This window comes from Peromyscus eremicus, chromosome 14 (genome assembly GCF_949786415.1).
Source record: "Peromyscus eremicus chromosome 14, PerEre_H2_v1, whole genome shotgun sequence".
Classification (NCBI taxonomy): Eukaryota; Metazoa; Chordata; class Mammalia; order Rodentia; family Cricetidae; genus Peromyscus; species Peromyscus eremicus.
This window is the reverse complement of record NC_081430.1, coordinates 28,667,602-28,689,661: the sequence shown is the minus strand read 5'-3', so window position 1 is coordinate 28,689,661 and position 22,060 is coordinate 28,667,602. Positions and strand designations below refer to the sequence as shown.

At 40.8% G+C, this 22,060-nt stretch overlaps 1 protein-coding gene across 1 annotated transcript; it reads right to left on the bottom strand.

Moving 5' to 3' along the window:
* Window positions 1–4,991: 4,991 nt before the first annotated feature.
* Window positions 4,992–21,684, bottom strand: Gemin2 (gem nuclear organelle associated protein 2). The gene is made up of 10 exons (XM_059279709.1): window positions 21,240–21,684; window positions 20,799–20,883; window positions 18,387–18,476; window positions 18,090–18,149; window positions 15,971–16,084; window positions 12,324–12,368; window positions 11,038–11,106; window positions 8,421–8,531; window positions 6,277–6,335; window positions 4,992–5,336 (listed from the first exon to the last, which is right to left on the bottom strand). The coding sequence occupies exons 1-10, from the start codon at window positions 21,374–21,376 to the stop codon at window positions 5,297–5,299; spliced, it is 810 nt and encodes a 269-aa protein (XP_059135692.1). The 5' UTR covers window positions 21,377–21,684; the 3' UTR covers window positions 4,992–5,296.
* Between the last annotated feature and the right edge of the window lie 376 nt (window positions 21,685–22,060).

Here is a 22,060-nt window from a genome sequence, read left to right as displayed (position 1 = left end):
GTTAAGGAAAATAGAAAAACAAAAACAAAAAACAAAACCCTAAATGTCTATATTAGTTAGGTTTCCATTGCTGTGACTAAAAACTATGACCAAGTATAGCTTGAGCAGGAAAGAGTTTATTTGGCTTCCTTATCTCGAGCCACAATCCATTGAGAGAAGCCAAGGCAGGAACCTGGAGGCAGGGACTAAAACAGAAGCCATAGAAGCATGATGCTTACTGGCTTGCTCCACCTGCTTTCATATACAATCCAGGACCACCTACCCAAGGGTGGCACTGCCCACAGTGGACTGGACCTTCTCATATTAGTCATTAATCAAGAAAACACCCACAGATTTGCTTTCAAGCCAATTTTTTCTCAACTGACGTTTGCTCTTCCTAGATGACTCTAGCTTATGTCAAGTTCACAAAAAAATCCAACAAGCACATCTCTTCTACAAATGCTAGGAAAGTAATATCCATGTGCAAAAGAGTGAAACTGGATCACTATACTAATACTACACACAGTGATCAACTAAGGTAGATCAAAGACCTAAACATAAAAACTTAAAAATTGGCCTTACGATGTGGTTCAGTTGGTAGAGCACTTGCCTAGCATTCATAAAGCCCTAAATTCCACCACGAGGAATGTATAAATGACATGGTGGCAGTGCACACACAACACCAGCACTCTTAGAAATTCCAGGTCATACAAATTCAAGCTACTATGATCCTGTCTCAAACAGAACCACAAAATTACCCTGCAAAGTTCTAGAAGAGAATGAGAAAAGCATTAGATTGGTCCTGGTAATAATTTCTGGGCTCTCACACCCTGAGCACAGGCAGCCGAAGTAGGAAGATGAACAGAGCTAGATCAACCTGGAGAAGCTGCATGGCAAAGACCTTGAAGATAAGCAGCTTAATAGACTGAAAGAAAATATCGCAAATGTCTAAAGGTACATAAAGAGCTTCCATAACTCAGAACTGGCCACTGCTAAGTTGCTCATGATCTGTATGTGTGGGAACAACCCTAATTCAACTCAGTAGGTAATTAAAAACAGACATGTAAGTAAGGGGATGGTGTTGGGAAGGAGGAGGGTCCTGGAGGGAGAGGGAGGGGATAAGTGAGGGGGATGAATTTGATCAAAATACATTATATATATGTATGACATTGTCAAAAATATTTTTTTTTTCTTAAGAGCTCCTATAACTCAGTAGCAGAAGCAGCCTGATTGAAAATGGCTAGGACTGAATAGACATTTTTCCAAAGAAGGAATACAAATAACCAAATAAATATGAAAACATGCTCAGTGCTGGAATGCTCAACATTGCATAGGAAAATGCAAACAAAACAGTAAGCTATTACTTCACAGTTCTTAGGATGGTCAGTATATAATATAATATGATTGGTGTGTGTGTGTGTGTGTGTGTGTGTGTGTGTGTGTGTGTGTGTGTAAAACAAAACAGATGTTCCTGACACACACACAGTGTGTCAATCCTTATATACTGTCCATCATAAGCACTGTGAAGTAATGTTTTACAGTTTTGTTTGTATCTTCCTGTGCAATGCTGAGTGTTCAGCACTGAGCATGTTTTCATTTTAATTTAGTCATTTATTCCTTCTTTGGAGAAATGTCTGTTCAGTCCTATTAGTTTCCAGTCAGGCTGTTTCTGCTGCTGAGCTGTACGAAGTGGGGATTCCTCAGTTTCTGGCTGCAGCTGGCATCACAGCTTACAAGCAGGCCTGGGTAATTCCTTACCCCTTACCAGCAGTGAGTGTTAGGGCTCTTGTGTAGGCCTAGATGTCAAGATTCCATAGTCTGTAAAATATAAATATACTAGCACTCTTGGCCCAGGTTCTCACATTGTGACCTTAATAACTAATTCTCCTGGTGATCAAGGCCTGCAATTTCTCTCTTCCGGCTCTTTTTACTCTCTTAGTCTCAGCTCTTCCGTCACCCGTCCAAAGCAGTGGAAGTGTTTATTTTGGCTTCTCATTCCAGGGTATAGTCAGGCCTGGGAAGTCAGGGACTTAGAAGCTTGAAGCAGCTGGTCATATTGTATCCAGATCAGGAAGGACAGAGAGATCAGCTCACTGTCCATTTTATAGTTTGGAATCCCCAAGCAGAGATTGGTCCTGCCCAGTTAAGATGAGTCTTCCCACATCAATTAACCTGATCAAGATAAACCATCACAAGACAGTCTAGCCTTAATCTGGTTAATTCCTCACAGATGTGCCTCAAGGCTTTTCTGTAGATGAGTTTCTAAACAGTCTTATTAAATAAGAAACACAGAGCCAGATACAGAGTTAAACCAAAGAGATCAGAGCAAGAGCAACCTAGCTTTAGCTTACCACCAACAGTAGCTTCCCCCGAGAGAAAGAGACCTTCTAATGTCTGACTTGTGTTTTTATTCTTTCCTGTTCTTCTAATTGGCTCTAAGCCCAGCTACATGACTTCCTCGTCACTGCCTGTCTATACAGACCTCCTGGTCTCTATGGTTGGTACTGGCATTAAAGGTTCATGTCACCACGCTTGGCTGTGTCCTTGACCAACCAGAGACTGCCTGCCATGTGATCTGGATTCCCTACTATAACATCTTTGCCACCTAAAGTTAGAATGGAGTGTTATCCTGGAGCCTGTTAAACATCTGGGTTTCCTACTGTAACATCTTTGCCACCTATAGTTAGAATGGAGTGTTATCCTGGAGCCTGTTAAACATCTGGGTTTCCTACTGTAACATCTTTGCCACCTATAGTTAGAATAGAGTGTTATCCTGGAGCCTGTTAAACATCTGGGTTCCCTACTATAACATCTTTGCCACCTATAGTTAGATTGGAGTGTTATCTTGGAGCCTCTTGTACATCATAACAAATTTATAAATAAATACAATGAAAAAATGAAATGGATTTACATGGGCACATGTAAATTGCTATTTTAACAAAAAAATGAGGGGCTGGAGAGATGGCCTATAGTGTATCTTAGTTTTTTTTCTATTGTGACACAACACCATGGCCAAAGCAACTTAGAAAAGAAAGCATTTAACTGATGTTATGTTTTCAGAAGGTTAGAGTCCATGATGGTGGAGTGATGGCATGGCGGCAGGTGGCTGGAGCAGCAGCGAGTGCTCACATCTCACAAGCAGGAGGCAGAGAGGGCACATTATGCTTTTGAAACTCACCCTCAGGCAGTGACACCTCTCCTCCAACAAGGCCACACAGCCTAACCCTTCCCAACACCAACTTGGGACCAAGTACTCACTGTTAGGAGCCTCTGGGGGTCATTCTCATTCACACCACCACAACAGGTTAAGGCACTTCGCCAAGCCTTGTGACCTAACCCCTGGCTGGTTAGATCTACATGGTGGAAGGAGGGAATCAACTCCACTAAGTTGTCCTTTGACCTCCACACAACTCCACTAAGTTGTCCTTTGACCTCCACACATACGCTGTATTGCAGGAAGGACCACACAAAGTAATAGTATAACAAAAAACCTGTCATAGAATATTGCAGTATATAAGAATACATATGAATGAAACTTTCTAGGCATGAAAGTTACAGTGTAGTTTTCCAAAACTTTTGACATTTAGCCTTTATATTTTGTGTGTATCTTAGTGTTCTATTGCTGTGAAGACAGCATTATTATAGCAACTCTTAGCATTTAACCTGGTGTTTGCTTGCAGTTTCAGAGGTTTAGTCCATTATCATCATGGTGGGAAGCTTGGCAGCATGCAAGCAGACATTGTGCTGGAGAAGGAGCCAAGAGTAATGAGCAGGCAGCAGGAAGAGACACCCAGACTGGCTTGGGCTTTTGAAAATCCAAAGCCCACCCCCAGTGACACACTTCCTCCAGCAAGGCCACACCTCCTAATGCCACTCCCTAAGCCTTCAACTATATGAGCCTATGGGGGACATTCTTATTCCAACCACCACAGTGGGGGGTTATTAATTACTTCCACAATAAATGCATTTCTATGAGAAGCTGGGAGCTGGATGAAGGGTGGGGGCAATTCTAGAGTCTAAAGAAACCATGGGGTTATTGTGCAAAGGTCTTGTGGTTTAAAATGTTTACTTCTGTTTGTCTCCAGCACCCAAAATATCCTTACACCAAATTAAATCATTATATAAATGGTTTCTCACTTTTGTTCACAATCCTCTAGCTAAACCAGGTATGGTAGCTCATGACTGTTATTACAGTTTTTGGGAAACTGAGGCACACAAGTTTAAGGCCATCTTGGGCTACATAGAGTAGCATATATAACTATGCTACTAGCTGTGGAAATTAAAACAAACAGTAACTGACACTTTACTTTGTCTGTACCATATCACCATATACCATGTCCCCAGTGCATCCTCCTCTCCCAAACAAATCAAGACAATGTGAAGCTTTAAATCCAGCTGTGGTATATCTTCTTGTTTTTAAGACTTTATTTTGAAGATTTCTTGTTGATGTATAGAAGTGTTTTGCCTTTATGTATACCAGTGTGTATACCTGGTACCTGGAGGGCAGAGGAGTGTGTCAGATCCTATGGAACTGATGTCACAGACAGTTGACATGTGCTATGTAGGTTCTGGGAACTGAACCCAAGTCCTCTGTAAGAGCAGCAAGTGCTCTTAACCACTGAGCCATCTCCAGTCCCTTGTTTTTTTTTTTTTTTTTTTTTTTTTTTTTGAGGTAGAGTCTTATTATGTAGCCCAAACTGGCTTAGAACCTCCAAATGCTGGGATTACAAGCTGTACCATGCACAGCTTATTAGGTCATTGCTGAAAATGATTTGCCAAAAAAAGATCTGGTGGTGCAATTAAACGATTGAGTTCAAACCTGAACATCTGATTAGTTTTGTTGACTATGAACAGATTTGCCATTTCATCTATATGAAGTATAATACTAAGGACATCCGCTGTCTTTTATTTTGTTCAAAAGTCAAATGAAATTTGAGTAGCCAAAATACATTTCAACATAAATATGTATGTATATTTGTAAACAAACAATGAAACAGCACCAGGGACCTGTATAAAATTTCATCAGTTTTTATGCAAGCTGCTTAAGTAATAAGTCACACTTCATCTATTTTCAATGCACATGACTGAAGAAACTATTCCAACTGTTCAGATACCCCGTGGACTTTTCCTTAGGTATTGCAGATACTCAAACCAGTACTGTCTTTATTTTGAATATCAACTTGAGCTGCAGATTAAGATGAAACACTTCACATAGAGTTGAAGAAGTGCTGCACTCTGTCCTCAAATTGGCATTGTGCTTCCTCAGACTCAGGCTGCCTTCAAAGAACTACCTTCCATCCCCAGGAGATAAGCTCTATCAAGACGGCTCATCAGCTAAATCACGCTGGTCAAAATACCTAGTAAGAAAAAGAATTCAGTGTATGCATTCATATCAAGTACAGTACTACCTGTAGCAGCAAAAGCTCACACCTCTATAACAGACTCAACTACAGCACGTCTACCCAATGGGAGAACACCCATTATGGGGGGAGGGGGACGCTGAGTTCTTGAGTAAAGCTGCCTGCGTTTGGATCCTGTCTCTACCATACACTACTGTGATGTTCAGGAAGTAGGAAAATCACTTTCCATCTTTCTGCCACAGTTTCCTCATCTCTAATAAAATAAACAGCATAATTATTAATAGATCAAGAAACTAGATGAGCCAGGCAGTGGTGGTGCACGCTTTTAATCCCAGCACTTGGGAGGCAGAAGCAGATGGATCTCACAGTTGGAAGCCAGCCTGGTCTATAGATGGAGTTCTAAGACAGCCAGGACTAGCTAGACAGAGAAACCCTGCCTCAAAAAACAAACAAAAAAACTCAACAAAAAACCCCCTAGATGTTCAGTATGTGTGTATTTTCAGAACGCATCTTGTTTGGGGAAGCGGGTGACTTGGGGTATGTAGTTGAACATATTATGAGGCTTTAGAAAGGTGCTAACAAAACCAAGAGAAAGCAAACAAACAATAATAACAGCTACTCATCAATGAGCAAAAACATGTCCAGGAAGAGACCTAAAATAAATGTGCCTTTTGTTTGGATTTAGAATATATTCTCAAATAAATTCAGGTGAAACCCTGATATAATGTACTAAATCAAACAAGGAATGGAGATGCAGCTTAGTTGGTAGACCCTTGCCTGACATGTACAAGGCACTGGGTTCTATACCCTGTACTGATAAAAAAAGAAAAGGAAAAATGAAGCATACTAGATAAAAATATACAGCACCTGAAAATGAATTAAGTGTTAAGCTCGTTCTACCTCATACTGTTAACAATCAGGAATCGGGTTAATTTACCTGCTAACTAAGCAGATGAGCAAATTCAAAGCAGGAACTCTTTCATCATCTTTACTACCCTGAAAAACAGAAAAAGTACAGGTTTTTCCCTCAAATATTTTCATAATAAATTTCCTTTTAAGATGAAAATGTGAAAATTTTATTAGGTGATAGTCATCACCATATGGAATAAACTGTCAAGATGCTGGTGTTTGACTCATGCCTCAGATATCAGAGATCAGGAGGCAGAAGCAGGGGGAGCTCTATGAATTTAAGGTCAGCCTTGTCCCCAAAATGGACAGACAGATGAGAACTGAAGTTAAGTATTCCCTGAAAATACTAGAGTATTTATTTATTTATTTTTTGAGGTAAGGTCTCACTGTTTACCCCCAGCTGGCCTGGAACTTCCTATGTAGACTGGACTGACATAATATTCAGAGATCTGCCTGCTTTACCTCCTGAGTACTGGGATTAAAGGCATGTGCCACTACACTTGACCCATCTTTTATTTATAAAATTAGAATATAAACACATTATTTTCCCTGTTCCTAAATTTTCTCCCTGCAATCATATCCATGTACCCCAATCTTGCCTCTCAAAATTATGGCCTCTTTTTCTTATTTTTTTAAACAAACACACACAAGTATATATAATCTGCTTAGTTCATATACCGTTACTTATGCACACAATTTTGGGGCTGACCAGTTGGTGTTGGAGGGCCTCCAGCTATTAGTATTGCTTAGTTACTTATAAGCGGCCCCTTATTTTATTCTGAGGCTTAGGTTTCATGTAGCCCAGTGGGGCCTAAAATTCCTGTGTAGTCTCCAGGCTCTCCTTGATCCTCCTGCCTCCACCTCCCCTGTGCTGACAGGCTTGGGCTATCACACTTGAAATATGTAGTGCTGTGGCTAGGTGAGCACTGGAATCAGTAGGTTATAGTCCAAACTACAATCTCTTATTTTATTTTATTGGTTTTTTTGAGACAAGGTTTCTTTGTGTAAGTCCTGGCTGTCCTGGAATTCACTTTGTTCAAGGGTGGCCTTGAACTCACAGAGATCGCCTGCCTCTGCATCCTGAATGCTGGGATTAAAGGCTTTATTTTATTTTTTAATTATGCTTCTATTTAGTGTGTGTGTTTCCCAGGATATCAAACTCAGGTCATCAGCCCAAGATCATTATATAAAGATGCTGTTCAGAAGGATTAATAATTAATGCTGCGGCAGTGGTAACACATGCCTTTAATCCCAGCACGTAGGAAGCAGAGGCAGGAGGATCTTTTGATTCTGAGGCCAGTCTGGCCTACAGAATGAGTTCTAGGACAGCCAGGGCTACAGAGAGACCCTGTCTCAGAGTAAAAAAAATTAGTGCTGTTTACAAGGCTCCTAGTTTTATGGGCACTACAACAGGAGTTGTTATAAAGTGAACATGAGGTAGGGATTGCTCTAAACACCTCCTGTTAGGTGATCCTCCCCAGTATATCATGGTGTAGTTGGAAGGTAGAACAGATGGGGCCTCTGAGCTTCCAAAACCGAACTAAAATCAATTTCTTTTCAGGCTGGGGAGAGTGCTTGCCCAGCATACTCAAGGTCCTGGATTCAACCCCTCCATACCTAATAAACAGCTTCAGGTATTTTGCTATAGCAACACAGACTAAGAGAAAGATGGAAGTCATGAGCATCAGAACCAAACTTCTGGGTTCTAGTCACTTTCGATCTTGTCTGTACCTTCAGACTTCATTGTACTTTGTTTTCATATTCTTTTTTTTTGAGACGGGTCTTACTATGTAGCTGTGGCTGGCCTGAAGCTCACTCTGTAGACTAGGCTGGCCTTACAGAGATCCACTTGCTTCTGCCTCCTAAGTGCTAGGATTAAAGGTGCACACCACCATGTTTGGTCCCCCCTCCCTCAATATAGCCCAGGCTAGACTTGAACTGCAGTACTCCCCACTTCTACTTGCTAGATGCTAGGATAACAGTCTTGTGCTACCATATCTGGCTGTATGTTATTTAATCTACTATTTTTGAGACTTTTTTTGTTTTTATGGCCTCTTTAATCTCAACTAGTAACACATCCCACATTTTTCTATTTCACATATCACTGGAATCTTCTTTTCCACCATAGGCTTGAGTAGACAATTAGAATCTGAAATATACGTTATAACTCACCACAAGGAGCCTAACTTCAGAGCATCTTCTTGCAAGCTGTCGAATTAGTGAATGAGCCTCAGGTAATAAAGGTTTTTCAAGACAAGCCAACAAAGCATAAAACCATCTTCCCTAAGTAAAAATTTAAGAAGTAATAGATAAGTAATGAAGCACCCATTTAACTTGTTTTTCTAAATGCCCAAGGCTGTTACCTGTTTACATGCTCTTACTAAATCAAGGGATGAACAAATCAAATGATATCTCTTCATATCTCCTGACCACAGACCTACGCCACTAGATACTTCAAAATAGCTCCTGACTCCCAATGAATTCATTTTTGATATTTGTACTACAGTTTAGTCCCTCCCACCCTCTTTTGAGACAGGTTCTCACTGGGAGCCCTGGTTGACCTGGAATTCACAGAAATCTACTTGATTCTGCCTCATGAATACTGGGATTAAAGGAGTGCATACCATGCCTTGTCCTAAGGCTCTCAATTATAAGCAAAAATCTTTTTTGTTTTTTGAGACAGGGTCTCATTATGTATCTCTGGCTGGCCTCTGGCTTAGAGAGATCTGCTTGCCTTTGCTTCTATAATGCTGTGATTAAAGGTATGCACCACACCGGGGTATAATCAAAACTCTTTATTTCTAGGTTTGGTGGGCGTGTAGTGCTAATCACTTGAGAGGTTGAGACAAGAGGATTGTAAGTTCAAGGCCAGCCCGACCAACTTAATGAGACCGTGTCTTAAAATGAAATAGTAAAATGAGGGCTGAGGGTACAGCTCATTATAAAGTACTTGCCTAACATACATAAAGCTGAGGTTCAACCTTCAGTTTTAAATAAGACAAAATCTTAATTAAGATGTATATAAAAATTTGTTTCTCATACAGTAGTGCAAATCATTTTAATATTAAAACCTGTCTCCTGGATCCTCACAAAGGAACTGTACTGCAAACAAAATAGTAGTCTGGGTCTTCGTTGCTGAATGGGCAGGTCAGCAGCTGTGCTTCACTATTCCCTACCATCATGACGTCAGTCCTGCCTCACTGAAGCCGGGAACAATGGAGAGAGGCAGCATGGCCGCGAGGACCCCGAGACTATGAGCCCAAATGGACCCCCCTTTCCTTAAAAAACGACTAAGTTCTGGGGCTTCATGTAGCTATACTCTTGAAATGGTATTTTAATTATAAAATAGAAAAGTAATAACAGTTTACACAGAAAAATGTCAAGAATATGAAGCAAATGGAAAGAAACATTATCTTCAGTCTTATCATCCAGACAAAATTTCTGATTTTTGAAATGTTTAGAATTCAGGCTTTTTGCAGTATATGATTAAAATTATCTGAAAGACAGGTATGATTCTAGGGAAAAAATTGGTATGAGTGACTTTAATGTCTATTATCTCATGAAAAAAATATGCTAAAGAATTGTTTTTGTTGAAACTGGGCCTACTTTGTAGCCCTTGCTGGCCTCAGATTTGCTATGTAGTCTAGGCAGGCCTTGAACTCACAAGTGATCTGCCTGCCTCTGCCTACCCAGTACTAGGATTTCAGGTATGTGCAGTATACTACAACTGACTGAAGATCTAAAAGAATGACTCTCAGAGAAGACCACATCCAGGTTCCTGGTGTATCTTAATTTTCTTTAGAAATTTTTCTTTCAACTCTCATGCTTAAAACCTGTATTAAAATATCTTTAGGGGCTGGAGAGATGGCTCAGCGGTTAAGAGCACTGGCTGCTCTTCCAAAGGTCCTGAGTTCAATTCCCAGCATCCACATGGTGGCTCACAACCATCTACAATGAGATCTGGTGCCCTCTTTTGGCCTGCAGGCATACATTTAGGCAGAACACTGTATACATAATAAATAAATAAATCTTTAAAAAATCTTTAATAAACTCTTACTTTATTAAAAAAAATGGCTTGAAAGAATGAAAAAGCCCCAGGAGAAGGCCTAGTGCTGAAGTGTGAGCTCCACCTCTGATGGACTATGTGACTGTAGAAACTGACCTACCTGTGCTCTAATTTCCTTACCTGTAAAACGGGGCTGGCAGCTCGTGCATTCTTAGTGAAGAATTGTATAAACGTTCTTAGGATAATGCACGTAACGTAGTGTTTGCTACTATTGCTCACACCTCTGCTGTATTTTTTCTTTCTGGTTTTTCAAGACAGTTTCTCTGTGTAGCCCTGGCTGGCCTGGAACTTACTCTGTAGACCAGGCTGGTCTTAAACACAGAGATCCGCCTGCCTCTGCCTCCCGAGTGCTGGGATTAAAGGCGGGCGCCACCATTGCCTGGCTCCCTTTCTGTATTTTTGAGACAAGGTCTTATTCTAAAGCCTAGGCTGACTTATAATTCACTGTGTAGCCAAGGCTGCCCTCAAACTCTTGTATCTGCCTCCCAAGTACTAGAATTCATAGGTAGGTGACTTATATTTCCAGTCCCTATGACTTACTTAATGAGGAAAATATACTGATTTTTCTTATAAGGTCCTTATTTATAAACAAGATTAGGATTTTATATTGCAGAACACATGAAAACATATATATGCATATATCTGTATAAATACTACAGTCATACTTCATATAAATAAACATAATTTTGCCTGCATAATGAAAAGAAAAAGATGCAATACTACCAATTCTGGAGTAAAATCTCTTTCTCCAAACCAATTACTCAGGTATTCCAAGACACTAGTAACTGTTGCCTAAAAAAAAGGTGGGGCGAGGGTAGGAAACAGTGACATTAGAGATATAACACCGACAAATTCAGAGTTCCATTAATTGTACTTAAAAAGCAGCTGGAAGGGTTAAAATGGCTTTGTTCTTTAGGCTTCCAAAGAAAACCATGAGTAGTGCTTATGGCTCACCTCTAGCAATTGGCTTTTTGTTTTGTTCTTGAGACAGTGTCTCACTATGTGACCGGCCTGGATGCACAATGCAGAGCAGGTTGGCCTCAAACTTGTGGCCATCCTCCTGCCTCTGTCTCTCAAGTGCTACCATTTATAGTCATGAGTCAATATGGCTGACTAAAAAAAGTCTTTTAAGAGAAATAGTTTTATATTCTCAAGTATCAACTTAGGCATTACATTTAGTTTATAAGTAATGAAAAAATTTAAATACTCCTACAAAAAGAGCCTTTAGTTTACTTACCAATTCAAATTGCATTGAAAACCAAATCTAAAGAGAAACAAACTTAGCTAGAGAAGGATGTTTTAAAACTATACAGATGAAATTATCAATGCTTTGAGAATATTCTCTTACTTAAATGTAATTGGGTACTTTAAAAAAAAGCCCCAAATAATAGACTGTAGCTATGACTACCAGCTTCTTTCCTTTCTGAGACAGGGTGTCTCTACAGAGCCCTGGCCGTCCTGGAACATGCTCTGTAGACCAGGTTGGCCTCAGACTCAGAGATCCACCTGCCTCTGCCTCCTGAGTTCTGGATTAAAGGCATGTGCTGACTGGCTTCATTTGCTTTCAAGCTGACAATAAAGTCTCTATTCCTAAAGGACTAAAGAATGAAATGCCATCTGTTTTCCCCCTTTGGTCCAATAAATAATCTATTTCAATCTTCATGGGCTCTGCTGAGACAGGCACTTTACAACTAGAACTGTATCTTGGCCTAAGTACTGAATTTCAAATGCAGACTTAACACTCACAACTAAATGTGTACAAGTGAGTATGTTAGCACCTTATCAGGAACACAAGCACCACCTGTCATGGACTCTTTTTACTTCATGAAATTTTGTTTCCTCAGCTATAAAACAGCTATTAACATTATTTTCTCACATTGATATGTACTCAGAATCACCGCAGGACCTCGGACAAGACCCTGCATACTGTAAATAGTGAGGAAATGGATTCAAACCCTTTCATATACACTGCAAGCAAAAGACTGTATTCACTGTTTGATGATGCTTACCTGATTCATTCTGCTCACAATACTAAGTAAGGGAGGAAAACCAATCTGAAAGAAAAAAGGAGAGACTGAGGTTTACTAAATGACAGCTCAATTCGGGCTTCATTTACTTCTGTGCAAACTGGTGAACTTCTTACCAAAGGACAGGAAATTCCAAGGGCTGGGGATGGAGCTCTGTGATAGAGCACAGTTAGTGTGTGTTAGATGCTGGGCTTAAGTCCCACTTACGTGAGGGAAAAGAAAAAGAAAGAAAGAGAAGGAAGGGAGAGAGAGAGAGAGAGAGAGAGAGAGAGACACTCTGGAGAAATGGCTCAGCAGTGAAGGCTATTTGCTGCCCTTGCAGAGGACCCAAGTTCAGTTCCCTACACACATATCAAGTGGCTCACAACCACTTGACACAGCTGAGATCAGATGCCCTGTCTAGCCTCTGTAGGCACCAGGCACACACACACACACACACACACACACACACACACACACACACACACACACGTACTCACATAGATACATGAAATTTTAAAAAGCTTTAGCAATAACAGTGCAAGAGAAAGAGAAGGGCTGGAGAGATGGCTCGGAGGCTAAGAGCACTGGCCGCGCTTGCAGAGGACGTGGGTTGTTCTCAGCACCCACATGGCGGCTCACAGCCATCTGTAACTCTAGTTCCGGGAGATCCTCTCCCCTCTTCTGGATTCTTGGGACACCAAGCACACATATATAGGCAGGCAAACACTCATATACATGAAATTAAAAGACTCTTAAAAACAAGAACAAAACAAAACAAAACACCCTTGAAGAAAGAAGCCTTTGAGGCTGGGGAGGGACGGCTCAGTTGGTCAAGTGCTTGTAAGTGAAAACGAGGACCTGAGTTTGACTCTAGAACCTGTGTGGCACGGCGGCTGTGGTGGTGCATGCCTGCAGTCCCAGTGCTGAGCGAACAGACAAGTGGGTCCCTGGAGCTCACTAGCCCATCAGCCTAGACGAACAGGTAACCCCTAGGCTAGTGAAATTCAGGACGGACAGCACCTGAGGAGTAAGAGTTGAGGTTGGCCTCTGGCTTCTATATGCACCTCCACATACATGTGTACCCACACATACACACACAGAAGAAAATCTCTTCACTGTGAGACATTCTGAGCATATAGTTTTCAAAAAAAAATTTTTTTTTTAAATTTTTTTTCGAGACAGAGTCTCACTACATAGCACTGGAAGTCACAAGGATCTGGCAGCCTCTGTCTTCTGAATGTGGGATTCAAGGTGTGCACCCCTTCCCTGCCGGGCTGCTTATTTGTTCTTAAGACACTGTCTCATTATGTAGACCAAGTCGGCATTAAATGCCACAGATCTGTCTGCTTCTCTCTCCTGACTGCTGGGATTAAAGACATGCATCACCATACCTGGCTTTGATTTTAATTTTTTATTTGTTTTTTTTTTTTGAAACATGTTCTCTCCATGCAGTCCCAGCTGATTTTGAACTCACTCTGTAACCAGTGATCCTCCTGCCCCAGTCTCACAGGGACTGAGCGCTAAGATTACAAACATTCACCATAATGCCTGGCTAAGAACAGGATTTTAATAGCTGAACTACTAAAGGAAGAAATCTAAAAAGCAATATGACTTTAAACATTAACTTTTTTTGTTTGAGACAGTCTTATATATTCTATAGTAACAAGCCAAATCAGTACAGTTCTATGAGGAGTGAGGTTGGGCATATTCTATAAAAAGCTGATATTTCCTTTTTGTGAGATGTATATTTACACCCTTTGTCGAGACTGAACTCCTGCCACGAGGCCTGGTTTGGGAAGTAGTTTTAAATAGGAAAAGCAAAAATACAGCACCGCATACCAAACAAATTATCTCTTAAATAGACTATAACATGGAGAGTCTGGGGGTGGTGGCACACATCCTTGATCCCCAGTCATAAGGCAGACATAGACATCTTTGAGTTCCAGGCTAGCCAGGGTTACATAGTGAGACCCCACCTCAAAAAACATAAAACAGGTGTTGGAGAGATTGCTTAGAGGTTAAGAGCATTGGCTGCTCTTCCAGAGAACCCTGGTTCAATTCCCAGCATCCACATGGCAGCTTACAACTGTCTGTAACTGCAGTTCCAGGAGGTCTGACATCCTCACACAGACATAACTGCAAGCAAAATACCAATGCAAATAAAAAATAAAAAGGAATCATCAAAAAAAAAATCAATATACATATAGAGTAATGTAGATGTATACAGTGGGTCTTAAAAAATTAAAAATGTGCATATTTATTTTTCTTGTATGTATGTGGGTGGGCAAACATGTACCACAATGTGTGTAGATGGGAAAACAACCTCCAGGAGTTGACTTTCTCCTTCCACCATGTAAGTTCTGGGGATTGAACTCAAGTTGTCAGGCTTGGAGGCATGTGTCTTTACCCACAGAGCCATCTGCTGGCCCTCACAATGGGTGTTATGGGAACATCTTCAAACTTAGAGGCAGGTCAATTGTGAAGAATGAGGAGTTAGACACAAAATTTATGACTGGAGTCATGTACATACTTTGGGTGTTGTGTCATGATGATTATGTGGTCAAGGCCATCCTGGGATACACAGCAACTTCCAGGCCAGCCTCGGGCAAGACTGTCTCAATATTCTCCACAAAGTGATGAAAAATTTAAAAATATTCTCAATATTTCATCTGCAGAATAAGTTTATTAATAACTTAAAAAATTCCTAATTGGGCCAGGCATGGTTATGCAGGCCCTTACTCCCAGCACTCAGGAGACAGAGGCAGGAGGATCTCTGTGGGTTTGAAGACAGCCTGGTCTACACAGGGAGTTCCAGGACAGCCAGGGCTACACAGTGAGTCCCTATCTGAAAAAAAACCAAAAGCCAACAAAAGCAAGAGTTTTCTAATTATCATGTTTTCCTGTGTTTCTGACTACTTATAACTTAATATTTTATCCATGCCCAATCATTAAAAACAAAACAAAACAAACAAAACCACCCAAACCCCAAAGCAACTCTTGAGATGTCGTACACACCTGTGTTCTAGGGTGTGTATTTTTGAGTGCCTCTTTCTATACTACTCTTTATGCCTGGAATTCATATTAAAATGTCTTTAGTAATTAGCAACTCTGCTTCACAGAAACCAAACCAAAACACACAAACAAACCAGCAAAACCTCAATCCTAGGTAGACAGGACAGCATAGATGCATAATGCTACTCAAAAGACTCAGGCGGGAAGGTGATGTCAAGGCCAGCTCCAGCAATGAGATCCTGTCCCAAAATAAAACAAACAAAAAACCCCTTCCACGACAGAATATCTTTTAACTCATAAAATCATTATATAGCTAACACATGAGAGAGAGTATGAAGCCCAGTAATTAGAAACTGAACTGATACTTTCTAAGTTAAACAGCCAGGGAGCTAAGTGAGAAGTTAAGTATTTTCTACACAGGATCAGACAGTCTTTGCCAGCCACATACTGCCTGAGCCATACTCGGCTTTGTTATTAACAACCTGTGAAGGAAGAGCAGGCGACTCAGGTCACGAGGTGTACACAGACAGTTTGTGGTTTGAATCCGGTGGAAGCTGTGAACTGCTAACTCCAGTACACCAATGGATGTCCGCACGTCTGTGTCACTTCTTGTGTTTACCTACAGCATCACCTACTTGTACATAATCGATCCCAGGACTTTCATTTGTAGATGGTTCAACAGCCCCTTCAGCACATAACCTTTCACCCAGACAAAATTTTTTCCAGCCTTCTTCATCTTCAGATTTTGGCTGAAAGAAAAAAAAATTACTTATTTCTATTTATTTTTATACTGAACAGTAAGAAGTAAGGCCAAAAATGTTACTGAAGGTAACATCAAATGCAAGGAATGAACAAATAAAAATTTGGGCTTATTTTCTTTAAAAAGAAGAAGTGAGGGTTCCCTATATCTTGATTACCCCAACTTAAAAGACATGGTGCTAGTTAAGGACATAATTGTGTATGTTCTCCAAATTCCCATGTTGAAGCCCTAACTGTCAGAACTGTAGGCTGTGACTGCTGTTGGAGATCTGACCTTTAAAGCTGCAGGAGTGAACTCTAATTGACCCTGATGGCCTCTTTTCCAAAAACCCAAACCCATTTCTGTTATGCATTTGTGTGTGCACAGTCAGAGAACAGCTTGAAGGAGTCAGTTCTTTCCTTCCACTATGTGGGTCATGAAGATCAAACTCACATCGTCAATGGCCTTCACAGACTGAGCCATCTCACCAGCCCCTGACTGGTCTATTTATAAGGGGGCATTGGGATCATAAAGAATACATTTTCTTCTCTTTCAGTAGATAAATAGCTTTCATCGCTTTCTTAGATGTGTGATTCCCTAGAAGGTTTAAGAAAACTGGCTAGAACTATGTATTCATCTCTTCTCCAATTCCAATATTTATTCTAACTGCTAATATTTGAGGAATTTAATTAATTATATATAAACTGCTATGATACAGAAAGCAGTATCTCCCAATATGGACTACAGGCTTCACCACTATGTCTGTTACTGTGAAGCATATAAATGTGCTCATTGCATGGCATCAATATCTCACCAAGAAAATCTAATAAGCGTCCCTTCAGTGTTTTTAGATCCTAAAAACGTGTTTACATTCTAAAAAAGCAACAGTTTAGAAGAATCCTTAAAAGCCTGGAGAGGTCACAGGGTCACCATCTGTCAACCTAAATGAAAAAAATAGATGCCCACATGACAGCACATGCCTGTCCCAGCACTTGGGAGATAAAGGCTTGAGGATTCCAAGTTTAAGGCTACACATAGTAGACTTTGTTTTAAGAAAGCAAGGGCTAGGGGGTTAGGGGTAAGAACTACATATGCAAGGCCCTGAGTTCAATCCAAGTTTAAGGCTATACATAGTAGACTTTGTTTTAAGAAAGCAAGGGCTAGGGGGTTAGGGGTAAGAACTACATATGCAAGGCCCTGAGTTCAATTCCTAGCACTGCAAGGAAAAACATACACCACAGGAAGCTATAGGAGTACTTAAAGAGGCTGAGGAAAGGACCACAGCAAACATTTTGAAAAATCAGTCTGCTGGTGAACAGATAGCAGCTGGGCAGATGTCCTTGTAGAAGTATTTTGTTTACTTGCTTTTTTGAGATAAGATTATCCTATAGCCTAAGCTGACCTTTAAATTACTCATGCTGGTCTCAAACTTATGATCCTCCAGCTTCAGCCTCCAGAGTGCTGGGGTTACAGGAGATGCCACTGTGCCCGCCTTCGAAGTTTAAGATGGTGGTGGTCTTGTGTAAGATTATAGTTTGACAGTCTTTTGTGGCTATTATTAGGCAATAATCCATAAGAACATGTTCTATGTTAGAACTGAGACAGCAGTAATACTCTATTTTGATCCTGACAACTTTCACACACTCTAAGTCTCTCAAGATAAAGTGAATTAAAACAGTCATGGGCCGGGCTTGGTGCTGCATGCCACCAATTAATTCCAGCACTCCAGAGGCAGAAGCAGGCAAATCCCTTGTGTCTAAGGTTAGCCTGGTCTACATAATGAGTTCCACACCAGCTGGGGTAATACAGTGAGACTCTGTCTTAAAAAAATCAAACACAAAACCAAAACATGAACTGACTCAGGCTACTAGTATAACAAACTGATACACATACATATCGACATATGAAGGAAAATAAAAATAATATAGATCAAGCAATTAACTCTTTAAAGACTAGAATATGGATTATTTCACACAGACATATACTGGACAACTTAAGCCAAGAAACTCACATACCATCGTCACATTACTATCCAACTGCTGAGATTTCCAGTGATTTCTATGCTTGTTCACACTCTAAAGGAAAACAAGTTAATGATCGTCAGAGAATGAAAAACTAAAAAGAAGTAAGTTTTTGTACAAAATTCCAACTATCCTAAAATTTAGAGAATACATACATACCAAATATATCTAGTAACTAGAATAATTTGGTAATTGATTCATAAATATTTACGTATTTATAATTTTTCCAACTACAGTCTAAGAACAGAAATACATCTGACGCAGGTTTAATTGATTAGGAGGGACACTTGCCTGTCGAACAGCTGAAAACCGTACCACTTGTTGCTGCTGCCACTGAAGTGTTGGAGAATAACCTTCCGGGGCAGGCTGGCATCCTGAAAGCTGGAAATCAGTTCACAAGCGTTAGAGTCCATTTTATATCTAGATCTGTGCCTATGCCAGATAAGAGTAAAACCAAGATGAAGAGTAAATAAGTTTTAGTGAATACGGTTATTTAAGAGAATAAAGATATATTTTATCAGAGCAGGAAAGCAAGTAGTTTACTTTACAGTCTATGGACCAGTTAATAAAAGAGATCCTTTGGGGCTGGAGAGATGGCTCAGTGGTTAAGAGCACTGGTTGCTCTTCCAAAGGATCTGGGTTCAATTCCCAGCACCCAAATGGCAGCTGACAACTGTCTGCAGCTCCAGTTCCAGAGGATCTGATGCCCTCATACAGCTATACATGCAGGCAAAACACCAATGAATGTGAAATAAAAATAAGTAAATTATTAAAAATAAAAAGAGATCCTTTGTCATTTTACTTAAAAAAATATGGACTGAACGTTGTGGGTGATATGAAATTTGAATGCTATGAACCTGAAGGATATAACTTAATTTTACTTTTCTATAATAGTGAAGAGAAACAAAAAAGAGAGATATACCTCAAATAAAGAATTTTAGGATGGTCAAAATGTATCCAATAACACAGACACTTGACTTGAAAAGATCTACTTGGTTTTTTGGGGGGTGGGGTGAGGGTGGGTGGGCCGGCACGGTGATGGCACTGTAACCCCAGGGTTCTCAAGCAAGGTGGCCAAATACCAACATTACTTTAGTTTTCCGAAACAGCACACAGTTAACAAATGATCAGGTATCGCCTTCTAATAAAACTCAGTGGGGTAACTTTGAAATAAACTACGTTTACATGAAATCATGTGCCATCAAGTAAAAATTTTTGAAGTTATATAAAACCTTATAGTGCCTGAATTAAAATGTCCTAATTATAAACATTAAAGGAATTACTTCAAACATAAAAAAATTATCAAAAACCTTCCAAAATAAAACAAAAACCTGATCTTAGGTTAAATATAATCTTCATTGAGAAGATTTTTTTCCCTTGAGATGCCTATGTGGCCTTGGCTGTCCTGGAAATCACTATGTAGACTGGGACGGCCTTGAACTTAACAGAGGTCTGCCAGCCTCTGCCTCCCCAGTGCTGGCATTAAAGCCATGTACCACTATAATTGGCTGAGAGATTTTTGACTAAGAAGTTTCATTTATTTTATGTGTATGAGTGTTTTGTCTGCATGCATGTCTGTGTACTATGTGCATGCCTGGTACCTGAGGGGGTGAAAAGAGATCCCCTTGAACCAGAGTTAGAGATGGTTGTGAGCAACACTGTGGGTGCTGGGAATTGAACCTGCATCACCTGGAAAAACATCCAGTGCTTTTAACTACTGAGCCATCTCTCCAGTCCTGTAGTTATTTTATTTATTGAGTGCTGTTTATTTTCTTCATGCAACGACCAGATGATATAATTATTTGGTTATTTTCTGTGTCCTTTAGGAGACTGTTACTGTACAAGCATAGGGAACTTTCCTCATTCTTTCTTTCTGAGATGAGGGTCTTTTATATTCCAGGCTAGCCTGGAACCCTCTATGTAGCAGAGCATGACCTGAACCTCCAGACTCTCTTGTCTCTACCTCCAAGTGTTAGGATTATAAGCGTGCTCACCAACATGCCTGGTCTTATCTTCTGCTGTGTTCCTAGTTCCCAGCACAAACTAATTAATTGCTTAATAAAAAGTGTGCTGGATAAGCAAATGAACAAAGACCAGAATACACATGGAAAGAATAGAAAGATGCTAAGACATTTGTGTTTCCATTCTGAGACAATACGGCGTCAAATGGAGAATGTGCACCGAGCACCAGGTTGATAATAATTATAAAGGTATAGTCAGAAAAAAATTCCTTCATAATTTACTTATAAAGGTCAGCATTAGTAAGCAATTGAAGTATTCTGGGGTGTGTGTGTGTGTGTGTGTGTGTGTGTGTGTGTGTGTGTAATCTTTTCTTCCACCCCCCCACCCCCCCAGGGACCTGGATCTTGCTCTGTAGATCAGGCTGGCCTCGAACTCACAGAGATCCATCCGCCTGGCTCTGCCTTCCGAGTGCTGGGATTAAAGGCATGTGCCACCACCTCCCATCATGTGTGTAATCTTTTAAATGATACACACACACACACACACACACACACACACACATATTTACATTTTTCAGAGGGTCTCATAAGGCAGGCTGGCCTCAAAATGGTGTCTAACTTTGTAGGGAGCAACTGAATGTTACCCTACACACCATCTCTGATATTCTTGACAAGATAGGAAAAGCTTTTGTCATTTGTTTATGTGTGGTTAGAATATACCCAGTTGGTTAGTAAAACTCACGGAAATATTCACACTTTGCTTCCTCTTCAACTTCTTTGGATCAATTTGGGCTACCACAACATCTGGACACTGAGCCGCTTCAATCCTGTAAGTAAGAGATACATGTGTTTAATTTATTATTGCGCTATGCTCGTGTCTCGTATGTAGTAAAACAGATGCATTTTACTTCATTATGAAATCGCAACTAAAATTCAGACTCCCAGTGAAAGAACAAAAGCGCCTGACACTATCTAGATGAAAAAGCAAAGAGATTTAAGAGCACACCTTTTAACGTGCAATCAAGTTCAAAGGATATTTGCCAACGACAGGTTGTCAGACAGGGATCTTAAACTTCCCAGACCTCCCGAGAGATAGGAACCCAAACAGAGGCGAGACTGTGGCACACGGAGGGTCAGGCGCGGCACCAGGTCCATGCCCAGGGGCACGACAAAAAACACTCACTGCACCCTCCTTAGGTATTCCTGAGGCGTCCTGGGGGGCACCGAGGGATCGAAACCTTCCGTCAAGTCACAGGGCTCCACAGGTAACAACCGTGGCATCAACTCCTCCACCGCAGACTCGGCAGGAACCCACGCCATGGTATTCAAACCCGCCAATCCCTATTGCGCCTGCGCTCAGGGTGGGCACGGCGCCGGAGCTTCCGCGGCCTCCGGTGGCGCTGACAGGCTTAAGGGGGCGGAGCCGCGCCAACTTGCGGGTTGCATCAAGTTAATGGCTCCGGTGGTGGAATGCAGCGGGAGAGTAGAATTCCTGAGAAGAGTGGTTCCTAAAGAATTTCTAGGTCCTTTTAACCCAATTCCACTTTCTCTTCTAAAGCTTGAGTAGGGAGCAGGGACTGAGGATGAACTTCATAGTCTTGAATAGTTTCTAAATTAATGAACACCACTGCGGTAATTATCATTTTTAGAGTCCTAAAGAATCCAGCCACTGCTAAGCACAATTCATTCATCTAAATCTTACAACCCTTTCTGGTTTCGCGGGGAACAAAATTGACACAAAGTGGATAGATGGAGAGTTTAATTTTTTTTCCTCCTTTTTTTGGATAGGATCTTAGTGGTTTGTAGCTCAGGCTATTCTGGAACCCATTAGGTAGCTCCGGTTGTCCTCAAACCTGTAGTGATCCTCCGGCCTCAGCTTTCTTAGTCGTGAACCAAGTAGCACACCTGAATAATTTTTAGGGTTTTGCGACTACGTCTCTTCTGTAGCCCAGAAGGGTCTACAGTTCGCAATGTAACCTAGGCTGGCCTGTCTTTTTTACTTTG

Coding starts and splice junctions, on each gene's coding strand:
- Gemin2 (XM_059279709.1), bottom strand. CDS start 21,376: ATGGCGTGGGTTCCTGCCGAGTCTGCGGTGGAGGAGTTGATGCCACGG. Junction 16,085..18,089: donor TGGATAGTAATGTGACGATG/GTATGTGAGTTT, acceptor TTTTTCTTTCAG/CCAAAATCTGAAGATGAAGA. Junction 11,107..12,323: donor TTGTGAGCAGAATGAATCAG/GTAAGCATCATC, acceptor CCTTTTTTTTAG/GCAACAGTTACTAGTGTCTT.